The sequence below is a fragment of the Amphiura filiformis genome, chromosome 17 (assembly GCF_039555335.1).
Source record: "Amphiura filiformis chromosome 17, Afil_fr2py, whole genome shotgun sequence".
NCBI lineage: Eukaryota > Metazoa > Echinodermata > Ophiuroidea > Amphilepidida > Amphiuridae > Amphiura > Amphiura filiformis.
The window spans coordinates 17,622,338-17,641,343 of NC_092644.1; the positions used below are offsets into that span (position 1 = coordinate 17,622,338).

General features: G+C 39.8%; 1 protein-coding gene across 1 annotated transcript in view; it reads left to right on the forward strand.

Moving 5' to 3' along the window:
• Positions 1–19,006, forward strand: part of LOC140137397 (negative elongation factor E-like) — a 46,783-nt gene that overhangs the window by 17,279 nt on the left and 10,498 nt on the right. The window contains exons 2-5 of the mRNA XM_072159040.1: positions 4,890–4,959; positions 6,671–6,738; positions 8,199–8,434; positions 11,349–11,407. Coding sequence (XP_072015141.1) covers positions 4,890–4,959; positions 6,671–6,738; positions 8,199–8,434; positions 11,349–11,407 — 433 coding nt within the window. The remainder of the gene's footprint in view (positions 1–4,889; positions 4,960–6,670; positions 6,739–8,198; positions 8,435–11,348; positions 11,408–19,006) is intronic.

Consider the following 19,006-nt stretch of genomic DNA (forward strand, 5'->3'; position numbering starts at 1 on the left):
AATGAACACCGGTGGCCCGCCCGGTACCCATCTATGGCTGCAATATCGGAACGATGTGTCGAAGGCGGCGGAACGCGTAGCCGGACAGACAGACAGACAGACAGACACACAACGGCTATTATTTTAGTAGTACTAGTGCACCTGCAGCTGTGAGAGCCCTGATGCTGTGAGAGCACTGGCATGATAGCGATACTGTTTGACCCCAGATGACCTTTGACCTCGGTGTAATCTTTTTCATGCTCCCCTCATACGACGGATTCCACCTATCAAGTTTAAGCCCAATAGGGCAAAGTTTAAATTTAGGCCCTACATGACCTTTGACCTCGTTTGACCTCAATTTTGTTTTGCCCATATATTCCCCTCGTATCAAGGATTCCACCCACCAAGTTTGAGCCTGATAGGACAAAGTTTGAAATCCATGACCTTTGACCTTTGACCTCAGATGACCTCCATATAATGTTTTTCATGCTCCCCTCATACTGAAGGTTTCGACCCACCAAGTTTGAGCCCGATCGGGCAAAGTTTGAAATTTGACCCCTCCGTAATGACCTTTGACCTCAGTTGACCTCGATTTTATTTCGCGCATTATATTCCCCTCCTATCAAGGATTCCACCCACCAAGTTTGGGCCCGATCGGACAAAGTTTGAAATTTTGACCTTTGACCTTGACCTCCGATGACCTTCAAAACCACATGGCCAACATGCTTTTCCCGATACCTATCTATATGTGAAATTTCAGCGCGATGCGTCGAAGCACGGCGAAACGCATAGCCGGACAGACAGATAGATCTACAGATAGACAGACAGACAGATACAGCCCGCTTATTATTTTATTAGTACTAGTTCACCCGTTGCTGTGAGAGTTACTGATAGCGATGCTATTTGACCCCTGATGACTTCTTTTGACTTTTTGACATGTTCCCGTCATTCTTTATACTACTTTTAAGCCCAATTGGGCATAGGCCTACTGACCCCATTTGACCTTCGCCCTCGAGTGACCTCGGTTTGATTTTGTTCATGCTCCCGTGATATTAAAATGTAGCCCCTGGATGACCTTTGACCTCGGATGACCTCGATTATATTTTTACGTGTTCCCCTCATATCGAGGATTCAACCCACCAAGTTTGAGCCCGATCGGACAAAATTGAAATTTGAACCCTACGTGATGACCTTTGACCTCCGTTGACCGCGATTTTATTTCGCGCATATATTCCCCTCATATCAAGGATGCCACCCACCAAGTTTGAGCCCGATCGGACAGTTTGAAATTTGAACCCTCCGTAATGACCTTTGACCTTGGTTGACCTCGATTTTATTTCGGGCATATATTCCCCTCGTATCAAGGATTCCACCCACCAAGTTTGAGCCCGATCGGGCAAAGTTTGAAATTTGACCCCTCCGTAATGACCTTTGACCTCGGCTGACAGCGATTTTATTTCAGGCATACATTCCCCTCGTATCAAGGATTCAACCCACCAAGTTTGGGCCCGATTGGACAAAGTTTGAAATTTTGACCTTTGACCTTGACCTCCGATGACCTTCAAAACCACCCGGTCAACATGCTTTTCTCGCCACCTATCCATAGCCGGAATATCGGATCGATGCGTCCCAGCACGGCGAAACGCATAGCCGGACACACAGACACACAGACAACCACACACACAGACTTCGCTGGTTATTTTAGTATAACTAGTGCACCTGCGGCTGTGAGAGCCCTGATGCTGCGAGAGCACTGGCATGATAGCGATACTGTTTGACCCCAGATGCCCTTTGAACTCGGATGACCTCGGTGCAATTTTTTTCATGCTCCCCTCAGTCATACGAAGGATTCCACCTATCAAGTTTAAGCCCAATAGGGCAAAGTTTAAATTGAGCCCCTACATGACCTTTGACCTCGATTTTGTGTTGCGCAGATATTCCCCTCGTATCAAGGATTCCACCCACCAAGTTTGAACCCGATAGGACAAAGTTTGAAATCCATGACCTTTGACCTTTGACCTCGGATGACCTCCATATAATGTTTTTCATGCTCCCCTCATATGAAGGTTTCGACCCACCAAGTTTGAGCCCGATCGGACAAAGTTTGAAATTTGACCCTCCGTAATGACCTTTGACCTTGGTTGACCTCGATTTTAGAGAAATTATTTTCAGCTATGAATGCTGGGAAGACATTGCAGTCCTCGTAGGGAGTGGTGAAATCTTCCTGTTCCTGTCATATTGAGAATTTTTTATACCATGTTTAAGCCCTTGTATCAAGGATTCCACCCACCAAGTCTGTGCCCGATCGGACAAAATGAAGGATTCCACCCACCAAGTCTGTGCCCGATCGGACAAAGTTTGAAATTTGACCCCCGCCGTAATGACCTTTGACCTCGGTTGACCTCAATGTTATTTTGCGCATATATTCCCCTGGTAGCAAGGATTCCGCCCACCAAGTTTGAGCCTCATCGGACAAAGTTTGAAATTTAACCCCTCCATAATGACCTTTGACCTCGGTTGACCTCAATTTCATTTCGGGCATATATTCCCCTCGCATCAAGGATTCCACCCACCAAGTTTGAGCCCGATCGGACAAAGTTTAAAATTTGACCCCTCCGTAATGACCTTTGACCTCGGTTGACCTCGATTTTATTTCGGGCATATATTCCCCACGCATCAAGGATTCCACCCACCAAGTTTGAGCCCGATCGGACAAAGTTTGAAATTTGACCCCTCCGTAATGACCTTTGACCTCGGTTGACCTCAATTTTATTTCGGGCATATATTCACCTCGTATCAAGGATCCCACCTACCAAGTTTGGGCCCGATCGGACAAAGTTGAAATTTTGACCTTTGACCTTGACCTCCGATGACCTTTCAAACTACCCCATAAACGTGGAATGCCCGATACCTATCTATATCCGAAATATCGGAGCGATGCGTCGAAGTGCGGCGAAACGCATTGCCGGACAGACACACAGAGCTTACGATTTTATTAGTACTAGTGCACCTGCGGCTGTGAGAGCCCAGATGCTGTGAGAGCACTGGCATGATAGCGATACTGTTTGACCCCAGATGACCTTTGAACTCGGATGACCTTGGTGCAATTTTTTCATGCTCCCCTCAGTCATATGAAGGATTCCACCTATCAAGTTTAAGCCCAATAGGGCAAAGTTTAAATTTAGCCCCTACATGACCTTTGACCTCAGTTGACCTCAATTTTGTTTTATGCATATATTCCCCTCGTATCAAGGATTGCACCCACCAAGTTTGAACCCGATAGGACAAAGTTTGAAATCCATGACCTTTGACCTTTGACCTCGGATGACCTCCATATAATGTTTTTCATGCTCCCCTCATACAAAGGTTTCGACCCACCAAGTTTGAGCCCGATCGGACAAAGTTTGAAATTTGACCCCTCCGTAATGACCTTTGACCTCGGTTGACCTCGATTTTATTTCGCGCATTATATCCCCTCCTATCAAGGATTCCACCCACCAAGTTTGGGCCCGATTGGACAAAGTTTGAAATTTTGACCTTTGACCTTGACCTCCGATGACCTTTAAAACTACCCAGTAAACAGCGCATGCCCGGTACCCATCTATGTCTGAAATATCGGAACGATGCGTCGAAGCGCGGCGAAACGCATAGCCGGACAGACGGACAGACAGAGCTTATGATTATTATAGTACTAGTGCGCCTGTTGCTGTAATAGCCCTTTAGCTATTAGGGGGTATGTGGGCACTTATTGGGGTATGTGGGCGCTTATTGGGGTAGGGGCGCTTAAAGAAATCATTTTCAGCAATGAATGCTGGGAAGACACTATATAGCATATTTGCAGCAATGCATTCTGGGTAGACATTTACAGTGCATTTCAAATTGGGCATGTAGCCAAAAGCTGAATGAAACTTGTCCAGAGTTGCCCATTACACATCTTTGTATCCACTTGCTGCTGCTTTTGCTATCCAGTTGGGGTATTTTCACCCCTAGATGACCTTTGACCTCGAGGGGCCCTTGAAAACCACCGGTTAACTTGCTTTTCCGTCACCTATCCATATCCGAAATTTCGGCTCGATGCGTCGAAGCACGGCGGAACGCATAGCCGGACAGACAGACAGACAGACAGATAGACAGAGACCGGCTATTATTTTAGTAGTATAGATAGATAGACTAGTGCACCTGCAGCTGTGAGAGCCCTGATGCTGTGAGAGCACTGGTATGAGAGCGATACTGTTTGACACCTCGGTGTCATTTTTGTCATGCTCCCCTCATACTGAAAGATTCCACCTATCAAGTTTAAGCCCAATAGGGCAAAGTTTAAATTTAGCCCCTAGATGACCTTTGACCTCGGTTGACCTCAATTTTGTTTTGCGCATATATTCCCCTTGTATAAAGGATTCCACCCACCAAGTTTGAGCCCGATAGGACAAAGTTTGAAATCCATGACCTTTGACCTCGGATGACCTCCATTTAATGCTTTTCATGCTCTCCTCATACGAAGGATTCCACTCACCAAGTTTGAGCCCGATCGGACAAAGTTTGAAATTTGACCCTCCGTAATGACCTTCGACCTCGGTTGACCTCGATTTTATTTCGGGCATATATTCCCCTCGTATCAAGGATTCCAGCCACCAAGTTTGGGCCCGATCGGGGTCCGATCGGCCAAAGTTCAAAATTTTGACCTTTTACCTTGACCTCCAATGACCTCCGATGACCTTCCAAACCACACGGTCAACATGCTTTTCCTGGCACCTACCCATGTCCCAAATATCACATCGATGCGGCAAAGCGCGACGAAACGCATAGCCGGACACACAGACAGAGCTTATGATTATTATAGTATAGATAGATAGATAGATAGATAATACATTCCAAATCAGTTTCAAAATATATTTTGTTTTCCAATATAGAAAAAGTTACTTCAGCAGCAAAGACAGAACAAGAACAAGCCTCCGCCAGAAGTCAAACCTGTCAAGAGACGTAAGTTGTTTTTATAAAATAATTTGTCAATAATAGTTACAAATATACCTCATCTAAAATTCTCGCCATCTGATTGGTAAAACCCGCAAAAGTAACTATTCCCCGGGCATAGTTCTGTGTGTTCCCAACGTAAAATGATATTACGCACGCATTGAAACTATTAATTTCTCTGCCCAAAATTGATGCTTTTAACCAAACAGATGACAAGAATCTTAAGATTTGGTATATAAAACAAATATTGACAGCTTTTTGGTTAAAATTATAGGCCCGCTGTGATCTCAAAACCATGACTATGCCACTCGGCTACGCCTCAGGGCATAGTCATGGTTTTGAGATCAACTTGGGCCTATAATTTTAACCATGCCCCTCAAAGCAGTCAATATTTGTATACTATTCAATTAGAGACCTTGGTGTCTGACCTGGCTAGCTACATGTAGGTCCAGGCCTTGCCGTTTGAGGCAAGCGATTGCTCTCGCTCGCCACCGCTCGCCCAAACTCAATATCTATTGCTTGAGCAATTTTCCACTCACCATAGACACTAAATATCGCTCGCTGCGAATCACCATGATCACCCAATTTACATTCAAGTTTCAGCACTTTCAATGTATTCATTTCATATATATTGTAATAATTTAGCCTTAATTCCTGAAAACGATAGAGAGGGTATTCAACAGTCCGTATGTATTTGGTATGAATGATCTAGAGAGTGATTCGACCACTACATTCTACTACTAGAGAGTGCTTTGACCACTCGCCTAGCATCATGCTAGCAAGCGATTGACCACTCGCCTTTAAAATCTAGAGGGCAAGGCCTGTAGGTCCTCGAGTAGGCCAACATCATGACTTATTCTGTTAGCTCATTATGATTTACTATGCAGACTGCAGAGAGGGTCAGATCCCCACCATACAGCACCCTTTTCGCAATAGGCACCCACTCTTTTATTTGGAAGATTCCCATCATTGATGTCTGAATCTGTTTTTAAAATACTATACCACAGGCATGAGGGTCAAAACCCCACCCTATGGCACCTTTTTCACTCTAATAAGGCACCTTTGTATTTGGAAGTCAAGATACCACCATTCATGCCTTGATTTTGTGTATAGTTGTTGTGTATCAGTCCTTAACATCAATCAAACAATGTAGCTAATCTACATTTACATTTACAGAGGCTGTCTTTTTGAATGCTTAAAAAGAGGCACGGGATACAAAGTGTGTAACTTACATCAATTTTCACCCAGTGTATCTTCAGAAATCATTTAGGGCTCATATTGAAATACCCTACCACGTTTTCACACAGAAAGAAGGCAGGATTCCCCTAGCTAAGCGCGCGCCTCAGGAAAGCTCGGTCATAAAACAGATGGATTATATGCATGTGATACACCCTGCCCAGGATTTTAACAAAAGAAGGCTATCACAGGAACGCTGCAGGATGGCGCACACCTTCCTGTGTAAGGAATTTCAATATGAGCCCTTAGTACAAGTTAAAAGAATTGAGTTTGGGCTGTTTTGAGCACCTTTGACATTGACAATATAGACACCCCACCTTTGTCATTATTTACCCCATTCTTTCTAATGTAGCAACATGCACTCTGCGCAATGTTGCAGTCGGTAAAACTAGTGTACGTAGTATGTATGAAATTAAAGCACTCAGTTATATTTAGTTACGTTATTAGTGACTGATTCATTCCGATTTATTTCTTCTTTAAACAGCTGTACAGGAACCCCCACCAAGCCAAGAAGATGCCAAAGAGATGGCCAAGAAAGTCTGGGCTGCTAAGGTACATGTATGATGTGATAATGGGCAAACAAAACAAAAATTGGTTGCGTTTTACAAATAAATGTGACCCATCACATCGAAACAGACCACCTTGCGGCAGAAATGAAAATAGAGATTTAAACACTAGGATAAACTGCTGCTTTGAAGCTTGAAAATGACACCTTGCTTGTTGAAATCAGATACAGTAAAAATGTTTTATGAGGCAAAACAAGCTCAGAATTCTTTTTATTTCTTTATATTTTTTCATCTTCTTTCATTTTTTTATGATGCTAACTTAATTTTTGCTCAATAAAATGGTGTAAGGTGGTACATGTACTACACCCCTGGCAATTGTTGTGCCTATTTTTGCATTTTTCTCAAAAATTATAGCGTATTGGTGACAAGTAAGATATTATAGGGGCAAGGACTACAACTACTGCACTGAAAATTTTATTTCAGCACAGACAACAATTGTGGAGTTACAGTCAAAAATGAAGGAAAACCAATATTTAATCAATAAATCAATAACTACTTGCCTCGAGTTGCTGAATTTTCAGTGAAGTAGTTGTAGTCCTTACCCCTATGATATGTGACCCGGCAGCACAAACGAGCCGTAAATTCCCTAAATTGTATTCTGAGTTACGGTGTAAAATGTGTACGAAGGTCATATTCATCGGTAACTTAAGCTGGCCCGACATCGGTCTCATTTCGATAGTCAAAAACTAATCAATAATTCTATTGTTGAAGTGGATAATAAGCTTCTACCTTAGATGGCTATAGAACTTTTAATAGCTCTGGTCTTTGTTTGCTTATATTGCTAAATCCTGTTCAAGTGGTGGGTTACCACTTTTACCAGGCATTGTTTTTGTACGGGTATGCATAACCAACAATTAACAATGAGAGAACTTTCTTAAACCTCGTTGACTTGGGGATGATTTGAAATGACCGCCAATTATGACTGTTTGATATTTATTGCCAACAATGTGGAAAAAGAGACACATGTAAAAACGTAAAAGCTATAATTTTGTTGAAGGAGCAAAGTTTAACAAACCATAACCCCGCTTCTGGATATCGTTTGAAGTCAAATGATATATACCATTTTTAAGTTTATGATGTTTATTTTTTAAACACAAAATAAAACAAAATTGACCGGGGAGGAATTTACGGCTCATACGACGTGGACGGTCACATATACATATCTTACTTGTCACTAATGCGCTATAATTTTTGACAAAAATGCAAAAATAGGCAAAAAATTGGCCAGGGGTGTAGCACCACCTTAAAGTAGTTATTTATAATTGACTAAATATGAGAATGAATGAAATATATGATTTTTTTGTCTATCCTCTATCATGTGACAGATGACAGGCAGGTCCACTACTCATAACATAAGACATGCATATCATATCTATCACACGGTCCCGTGTAAGAAAAACAAAAATTCCTATCGTTTATTCTCTAATTACTTTTTATATTTTACAGCAAGCAGAATTGGTTAAACAAAACAGAGGCACAGGGTTCAAAAGGTCATCCAACCTAGAACGCAAACTACGAGTTCCAGATAAACCAGAGAAAGCTTTACCATCCTTTCAACCATTTAGTCCTGGTGGGACTGCTGGCGGACCTGGTCCTGGGGGTAATGAGGAGCCTGTGTCATCACCAGGCGTTGAAGGTGGTAGAAAGCCACCACCAAAAGGCTTAAAAGGGCTTTATAATAGGTAAGAACATCATTAGACTTCCACTATAAATTCTATTGGAGCAAAATCCATATTAATGTGGCCCTGATTTGTGAAAAATAGTGTTAACGTTTCTTAGGGATGTAATCGAAACTCGACCGGCGTTTGACCACTGGTTTTCACCCGGTTCTGCCTGGTTTCCATTGTTTAGAACAGGCTTCCTCAAATAGATTTGTTGAAGCGCCACATGAAATTAAAAAAAACTGCAAAGCGCCACTCAATGGCTGCGAAGTCGCGGGGGAGTCAGAGGGGGGTTGCCCCCCTCTGAAGCTGTCGATTGTTTTTAATTTGAGGTGCAAATGACACCATTTGGTGCAACATTTTGTACTATTTTTAGCCTGTCTTTACAAGGATAACATGGGAATCGCATTGTTTATTTATTTTTTAAAATCTAAACGGCGCCAGCTGCCACTGAAGCCACGGCGCCACATGTGATGCCATACCGCTATTTATGGAGCCCTGGTTTAGAACAATAGAATCTGAATGGAATCAGCGGTCAACCGCTGGTCAAGTTTTTATTTCATTCCTTTATGCAGTGCGTGCTGCCAATATATAGGTCTTCAACATAAAAAGTCCAAGTTTTGAGATATTTTCTCAAAATATCAAGAGCTATCTTAAGAACCACTGAATCAATACTAGGCTTGTTTGTACTCATTTTAATGCATTTTTCATGCTGATTCCAAATATGGCCTTTAAAATATACAATTCTGACATTTTTGAATTTTTAAAGAAAATTTGAAACTTGTCGTCTGCAGTCGACACCCATGTGGAGAGAGTTAATTGAATACACAGAAATAAGTCGGTTTCATGCATATAGGAAGTATTCAACATGTTGAATTTTCTCTCTTATTTTTGTCTCGCCTGATAAGGCAGGAGACTATATAATCACTTTTCCGTATGTATGTGTGTATGTATGTAGGGGTGGGGGGGGGTGTGTATGTGACAAATTTGGTTAAAGTTTTGGTTAAAGTTTGCTTTCCGCCTATTTTCTCGGAGACTATGAGTCGCACGTTCCTCAAACTTGGTGGGTGGGTGCATCTTGACCCGAGACAGAACCGGTTTGTATTGGTTAGTGGGTCAAGGTCACTGAGGTCATCTAGGGGTCATCTGAGGTCAAATTAGTAAAAACTGTTGTATGGCCATGAAACTTGGTGGGTCCAGTCAACATTTAAAGCCAAATTTTTGGAAGGTCATTTCAAGGTCACCAGAGGTCATCTGAGGTCAAATTAGTAAAAACTGTTGTATGGGCATGAAACTTGGTGGGTACAGTCAACATTTAAAGCCAAATTTTTGGAAGGTCATTTCGAGGTCACCAGGGGTCATCTGAGGTCAAATTAGTAAAACTGTCGGATGGGCATGAAACTTGGTGGGTACAGTCAACATTTAAAGCCAAATTTTGGAAGGTCATTTCAAGGTCATCTGAGGTCAAATTAGTAAAAACTGTCGTATGGGCATGAAACTTGGTGGGTACAGTCAACATTTAAAGCCAAATTTTTGGAAGGTCATTTCGAGGTCACCAGGGGTCATCTGAGGTCAAATTAGTAAAAAGTGTCGGATGGGCATGAAACTTAGTGGGTACAGTCAACATTTAAAGCCAAATTTTTGGAAGGTCATTTCGAGGTCACCAGGGGTCATTTGAGGTCAAATTAGTAAAAACTGTCGTATGGGCATGAAACTTGGTGGGTGCAGTCAACATTTGAAGCCAAATTTTTGGAAGGTCATTTCGGGGTCACCAGGGGTCATCTGAGGTCAAATTAGTAAAAACTGTCGTATGGGCATGAAACTTAGTGGGTACAGTCAACATTTAAAGCCAAATTTTTGGAAGGTCATTTCAGGGTCACCAGGGGTCATCTGAGGTCAAATTAGTAAAAACTGTTGCATTGGCATGACACTTGGTGGGTACAGTCACCATCAGCCAGATAATCGTGCCCAGCCGATAACCGCCAAATTCATTTACCTCCACCAAAAGTAATTGAAAAAGCAGGCGGTCAGAAAAGCAGGCGAGACTCGTGGTTCAAGAACCGCCTTGTTTTTCTAACTCATTTTTGGTGCAAAGTAAGTGAAATTAACAAGAGATACAGAATAAGACTAGAATTTGTGTTTGTGAATTTGTACAATTTTTTAAAGGTCTTTATAGGCAGAAAAATGTTCATGTGCATGAAAAAATGGTTTACAGTATTCAAATCTGCTAGAAAGTGTATGTGCACAACAAACATTGGGTTATCACAAAGTGCCCCTTTTAAGGTTTTTTTTTTCAATTCATTCAATACTATAAGATAAATGCATTAGCTTCTGTTAGGAAAGATAACATTGTTAGTCAGTGGCGTAACTAGGGGGGGGCAGGTGGGGTGGGATCCCCCGTTTTGAACCCTTCCCCCCCCCCTCCAAATGAAAAAGGTAAAGTAAGCCTACTTTGGTCATTTTAACCTAAAAAAACCCAATTTTTGGGTCACCAGTTTAGCTTCAATATGCCAAAAATTCATTTGTCCCATAAACTTCTTTTGTTGCCAAAAGGTGCTGGATTTACTATACTTCAAGACAATTTTTCCAACCCCATCCCTCCCATGTCAAAAAGAAACCCAGGCCACTGTTCCAGGGACACATTCCAAGCAGATCCCAAGACTCCTCAAACCCCCCCCCACGTGTCGCCTAGTGCGACGAGGGTGTTAACGCGCTTACAAACCCAAACAGCATGATTTCAAATGGAGTCACCCATCAGGTAACCCCATTTTAAATACATGCTCCCTGTGTGACAGGTTAAGGTAATATCTAAGATAAGATATCTTCCATGTAGGGGTGTATGGATTTCAACTCTGTTCATGATAAGGAGACTAATCATTTGAGACTTGTACAATGTACATGTAGGTATAACTTTTTCTGACTTTTTTTTTCATAGTTTTGTAAGCAGTGGTAGATTAGATGACCAAAACCCAGGCAGAAGGGACAGTGAATCAAGTAAGTAAAATTACTACAAAACATTGTTTTACCATTGCTCCAGATTGAAGTTCACAAAATCACAGGCCAGGGGTCTATTTCACTAACCTTTACGAAGTTTTGTAAGTCTTGAAATCATTTGAGACGTAAGTTCCATTTCACTAAACTTACTTACGAACGATACCCTTCGTAAGTTATAGGGATTTACTACAGCTACCCTTCGTAAAGTTACGTCTAGTATTGGGTATTCGTAACTTTACGAACGGTTACTTGAATTACGAAGGGTTAAAGGTTTTGTGAAATGGGCGCCTGGTTAGGAAGAACTTGTATTCTGCCATATTGGTCCAGTACATGTTCTTCAGGGATGTGATTTGTCTGGATTTTTCTAGATTTTTTGTGGCCAAAATTTACGCAATTTTAATGATTTTTAGGGTATTTTTGCCCAATTTCACACTGTTTTTCTTAATTTTTTTACTATTTTCTGGATATTTCACAAGCTTTTAAGCACACCCCTGGTACTTGCTACTGGTACAACGTAACCTTACCCAGTCACTACCTGCCCAGCAGGGGGAGTGGAGGTACATTTATGTGCTGGTCACCCCACCATGGATAGATGCACATACCTCAGTGGTCATTGCAGAAGCATCCACGTAGAGATTTTTTATCTGTACAATTTCGTAACCCAGTACTACTGCACTTTGGTGTATTTTGTACATACAAGAAGAAATTAGCAAACCAATTAATCGAGGGTTGAGATTAGAAGCAGCGACCTTCGTATTACTACCACAACACTCTAGCCAATTGAGTCACAGAGGCCCACTGGAGAAGAGCGGAAGATTTTAATCTATAGGTATTAGGTTCAAATTATAGGTTAATAACTGCGCATTAGTTATTTGGAGGACATTGTGAAAAATCTAAACATTTTGCCTTTGGAACCGAGGAATATCCCGACAAGGTCAAAAGCAAAATGTTTAGATTTTTCACAATGCCCGACATATAACTGATATAAGTTATTAACCGAATTCATAACCGTCATTTTTAACTCATCACTCAACTAAATCTCAAGATTTTATTCTCCGAAATTTGTTCAAATAAACAATCTTTGTCAAAACTTATATTTCGCCCTTCAAAAAGTCGAACAGGCTAAAACGGACTTACCAATTACAGCACTGCGCAATCACGCCATGTGCAAATATGGTAGTTGCGCATGCGCGTGAAGTGTTCGGCGCAACAGATGCGCACTACGCAGAAGTCATTGTACTGCGTAAGCATACGTGGAGGTCATTGATGGATATCAATAACCTCCACGCCGGTGTGCGTATATCATCTAACAAGCAATTTGATTGGGACGCACATATGGCGTAATACGCGGAGGTTATGAATGGTGTTCGTCGCATTCTTAGCGGAAGGCATCAGAACTGCATATTTTTAAAGAAATATACAAAGTCACAAAGGGATGAAAATTATATACTTAGTTCTTTGGGTTGATAGGATGAACCAATTTTAATCTTTACCCAGGGCACATAAACGTTGAAAAAAAACAGTGCATCTGGTCGGATTCGAACTGGCGACCTTCGTATTACTAGCATGACACTCTAGCCAATTGAGCCACAGAGGCACATTGGAGAAGAGCGGAAGATTTTAATCTATAGGTATTTAGGTTTGAATGGTGTTCGTTCGCAAAATGATCTCGGTTTCAGGTCTGCATAGCAGGTAGGTGCCAAGTAGCCCAACTGAAAACTACATCCCCCTTGGCTGGAAGATATTGGCATTCCTACCAAATTCAACTACTTTTCTTTATTCCAGATTTAACAATTTTCATCAACAAGCTGTGGAAAAGGTGTAGATGATTATGGAATTCCAAATTAAAATTCCAAAATGGGAGTCATAGTGTGTAATACCCTAGACTACCCGGTAGTCCACTTGCCCATTGTGCATACTCTGGATATTGTATTTAAGCTTAAAACTCTGATTTAATTAATGTGTGCACGATTAATAGATTTTCACATCTGATCAGTCACCCTACTCCCTCTGTTTGTTAGCTTCCCAAGTGGACTACTGACATTGCCTTGCGGTTAAGATTTTTAACACGGGACTCTATGGAGAGTTAGGCCAATTTCTGGCCTAACTATAATTGTCCATGATGTAATGCATCTTTAAATGGATCTGCCTTGTGATTGGTCGCCCATACCTCGCTATGGTTTAAATCGTCTGGGCCCGCGCCATTACCATTAACTACACGTAAACAACTGTCTGTGGTATTTTGCGGCGATTTTGTGTTGACGTGAAAGTTAATCTCTCATCAAACATCTAGCGCGTCCAGCTTAGTACTTGTGGTTAATGGACTGATAAACAAGTATGCTTGACAGTGTGTTTTTAGAGAGCAAAGTCCAGGGGGTAAAGTTCTGCTTACAATTCAAAGTTCATAGTCGAAATTTCGGGGTTCGCTATCAATAAACTGGTAGATTCCAAAATCAGAATTGTTCAGTATTAAAGCGAGCCGTTATAATTATGCAAGATAATGTTGCATTCAATTACTTTTATTGTCACTAATCGTCTGATATTTTTAACTCTTTATGACCATTTTACTATTGAATACTTAAATTTTAATAAACATCAGTATAATTTTGAGTTCAACGAAATGGGTTCATCATGACTAATAATAACATATTTTTAATAAAATTCGACTATGGCATAGTCTAGTAATACCCAAGTGGATTTTAGACTTGCTCCACCAAAGTCCTCTGACTTTCTGTAGATGATGCATTTTTTTATCAGTTGATTATTTTATATCCGTTGGTATATACAGGGTTAAAAAAAAATAACCACCACCCCCTAAAATTACAAAACATTTCTTTGCATAACTTGACATAAATTTTGTTGATTTCTTTTGTCAAAAATAATCACATTTTCCAAAAATGATGCTTTCAGAAAAAGTTACACTTTTCAACATCCCATATTATGTAATGCAAAATGTTCTCGATATCAATGTTATAATTGCTTTAATTGGGTTTATGTCTTTGCCTTTCTGTTTCTGATCCTATAGTCACCCATGCAACCATCATTCAGTACAAAACAATGATTTGTTGAAATGAATTGTGACATCAATGAGGATTTCTTTAAAGTTTTTAATCAGCAGGTATTTCAAAACGATAAAATCACTAGGGAGGAGAAATGAGTTCTCCACACATACGTGGTCCTGCACAAATTCGGGTAGAAGTTGCGAATCAAGTTGCAAACAAACACTTCTATGTAGTAGTCTGTTCTGCTTGTGTAACTTGGACACTCTCTATAATTGTTTTGAGACTTTTTTGGCCTTAATTTTAGAGCTAGAACATAAAAAAAACATATATTTGATAGTATAATGAGCAAAACTGTTATTGATTGTTGGGAGTGGCCTTTTTTGCTTCTTTCTATTTCTATTTTATTTTTTGTTTTATCTTAATGGGCTAGCATGCTTTTTTGGACCATGGATTTTACATGGTCCCAAGCATTTGTCCCTTATGGACCAACCTAGGTAAACAAACAAACAAACAAACAAATAATATTTCATAAAATTGGCAAATTACTTCTTAAATATATACAGCTACTTAAAAAGTAGAACTAATTACAATCAACTTATACATCAGTAAACCTTTCATTAAAACATGATTTCTGGTTTCAAACATTTTCAAATCTGCGATCAAAACGCGATGGTTTACGTAGTTCCATCCTCAACTTGTTCCAAAATAACTCTTGTCCAATCGGATCTTCAGTCTACATCAACACTTCCTTGTTGAGCAATATCTGACGAAGCAACAATGTTTTTTTATCATCAGGAATTTCCCCGATCTGTACAAGAATAATGACATCTTCATTGTCCTTTACCAATCGCATTTGCGCAATCTGTAGCTGATAATTACACCATCCATCATCCATAAAATTTTCTGATAAAACTATAATAGTTTTACGGCTGTGATAAATACCATGGCATATGGCATTGAGAATATAATGCCCTGCTGGAATGTCACCTCTTTCTTTCAGACAAAGACGGAACTGTTCTTGTCCATCCTCAATGTTAGCAATGAGTTGATCATCTATCCATGCTTGACTCTCCCTGTGGTAGGCAACATATGCATGATATTGACGCCGCATGATTGGTGCTTCATATCTGTTGTCAACGTCATCCTCATCATCGCTATCCATAATGTCCGCGTCATCATCATTATCTATGTATCGTTGATATCTTCTCTGATAAAACCAAACCCAGAATTTGTGACGTATTTGCCATCGATATTTCCTATAAATGGGGGCAATTATTATACCGATAACAATTACAGAAGATCCAATACTGATGAGAATGTAGTATGCAAGGTGTAGACGCTTACTGCAGTCCCCTAAACTGACTTGTGTGATACCAAGCCCAGAAAGACTATAAGGAGACTTACACAGGTATGAAGGTTGCAGATCTATGTATGTTTTATCGTCTTGGAGTATCCAGTCTCGCAGGGGTTTTATATCACATGTGCAAGAAAAAGAGATGTTCTCAAATTCAAGATGCTGCAAATTGTATGGTGTTTTCATCAAGAATCTAGGTAGTGTAAACAATGCATTATCAGATACAATAAGTGTTTGTAGATCAAGGAGACCTTCCAACCCGTTCAAATGGCTAATTTTGTTTCCTGATACAATAAGTGTCTGTAGACCGTGGAGACCTTTCAACGCATTCAAATTGGCAAGTTTGTTTCCCGATACAATAAGTGTTTGTAGACCATGGAGACCTTCCAACCCATTTAAATTGACAAGTTTGTTTCCAGCCAAATTCAGGTATACCAAATTTGTCATGCGATTAAATGTATTCATTGTATTGTTAGGTAAACTTTCTATTTTATTATGACTGAGATCCATGTGGTTGAGGTTTACTAGTGCGGAAAAGTCATTTCCATTAATATTTTCAATGTTATTGCTACTCAGATCTAAATATTGTAGGCTTTGACTTTCAAGGAGAAATTGGTCAATAAATGACATCGTGCATTTTGTTAATGTCAGGTTTTCTAGGCGGGGAAAATTTGCCATTTTTGGTTTACCAAAAATATATCCATTTGAGTCAGATATGACCAGTGACTTGAGATGTGAACAGTTACCCCATTCAAATGGTATAGGTATATTAACAAAGTTAAGTCTATTGAAGCTAATTTCCTCTAGTGCAGTCGCTCTGGTACACAATGGCATGGGCATATAAGCTGCAGCATTTAACCAACAACCTGAAATATCCATATATCTGAGTGCTGTATTGATGCCATACATGATCCTAATTATACAGCTACTGATGTACTGAACAACGTTTAAACTCACATCAACCAATTTGTTGAACAAGGAAAGATCCAGTGTACTGATTGGATTATGAGATAAATCCAGTGATTCCAACTGTAAACTGATGTTATACTGTGTATCATAAGATATATATTTTATGTTATTATCGCTTAAATCCAAGTGTTTTAGTGTGTTTGCGAGTGAGTTTGTCAGTGCTTCATAAGGAAATTCAGGAAGACCATTTCTACTGAGATCCAGTGATTCAAGGTGGGATAAATTGTGAAAGGCATATTTTGATAGAGTTATGTGAACACTATCTGTTTCTGTCTGGCTGAAGCAGTAGTTATTAATACTCAAATTTCGTAGGTATGGAAACATACTAAATGCATCATCTTCAATTGATGGATATGAATCAATATAAGTATTGCAATAAAAAATGTCCAATGATGACAAAGATGAGTTCAAATATGATGCAGCTATCACAGGCTCAAATATACTCCTAGCATATACATACAGGTGTAGGATAGATAGTGAAGCTGGTAATCGTGTGATTAGTTCTGACCATTTAGATTCATTCCAATACTCAATAGCTCCCCAATGATCCCAATAATTATTATAAGATGTATGCAACTCCTTTAGACTTATCATATTTGCCAAAGAACAAGGTATATAGTCAAAGTAATTACCACCCATATCTAGTGTTCTTAACATTTGCAAGCCTTCTATTGCTTTACATGGTATAGATATTAACCTGTTCCCAGAAATATCCAAATATGTTAGATGCACAAGATTCTCAAACAATGTCTCTGGTAAGCTGGACGTGTTATTGCCGGATAGGTATAAATATTTGAGATTCACAAGCAATGGCAACATAAAGCTTGATATCTTATTGTCGGATAGATCTAAATGTTCCAGGCTGATTAGGTCTTGAAAGAGAAAAGCTGGTACTACCAGTGGTAGTGAGCCATAGACCCAATTACGGCTTACATCCAAGTGAGTTAGATTGGTCAGACCACGGAAAACATACTTGGGTAAAGATCCTATTTCATTCCCGGATATATCAAGCTCTTGCAACTCATGTAGCCCTTCAAATACCAATGGTGGTAGACTGTACAAACTGGTGGCAGTTATAGTTAACTTTTTAATAATGTGATCGAACAAAATGGGCTTCCATACAATATAAGTTCAATCGGTGGCCACTGTGTATGCTCTTGATGGCTTAAATCTAGAGTTTCCAGCTTGTTCAGTCCAATAAATGTATCATTACTGATATTACGTATCTCATTGTAGCTTAAATCCAACACTCGTAGAGACAAGCTTGTGTCAAAACTGATGTTACTCAAGTTGTTGTGGCTCAAATGTAAGTCTTCAAGCTGATCAAGATGAATAAAACTAGTCCCATTCACAGTTTCAAGTTGATTAAATCTCAAATCTAAACTCTTGGCGTTGACATTTTTTAGTGGTGGAATGTGTGTAAGTTTCCTATTGCTGCAGTCTAGCTTAGTCTTGTTGTATACCTTACAAGGTAATCCTTTTGGAAAGAGGAAATCACTGGATGATTCCACGGTGGAAATGAGAATAGGAAACAGGTAGATCAGTGAGAAAATCATGATGAAAACTTGGTGAGTAGCAACAGCGGATATCATTGGAGAAGAACCATTTTGAAGACTTAATTTTCCAACAAATGTACAGGAAATAAAAAGTGTTCAAATTGTTCAAATTGTAAAGGAGAACAGTGACTTATCAACAGCGATGTATAATTTATGTAAATATCACTTCCTCATATCTAGACTTGCTTCAAGTCCTCAGGCTTTCTATTTATATCACAGAATCTGTGTTTATATCCATTGGTATAAAGACCTACAACCACGGCAACACAACATACATACATAGAACATCATCCAGCCATGCCTCTGCCAACTGCTTAAAATGAAGGGCAATGGCCTTTTATTATGAGAGTACCCTGTCTCTTGTATACAGTGTGCTTCATGCTATTGTATGGCAAAAAAAAAATTGTTTGCTTGCCCTCCACCGACTGACCCAAAATTGGCCAAAATCAGAGGCTCTTTTAAAGAAAATATTTTTTTAGTTTTTAGTTTATAATTTTAATGGTTTTTTATTACTATTTTCATTTCAAAGCGTAATTTTGCCAACAACATTTTTCTTAAGAAGAAAATCATTACTGTAAACTCCTTATAACAGTTATAACTGTCCATTCCTGAGCTTTCCTACATCAATGTTTCCAATAAACTTGGAGTCTTATGCCTGTAAGTATCCATTGCTATGGTGCTTGCGTATTGAAGGTCTGAAGTGAAGTATTTATGTATC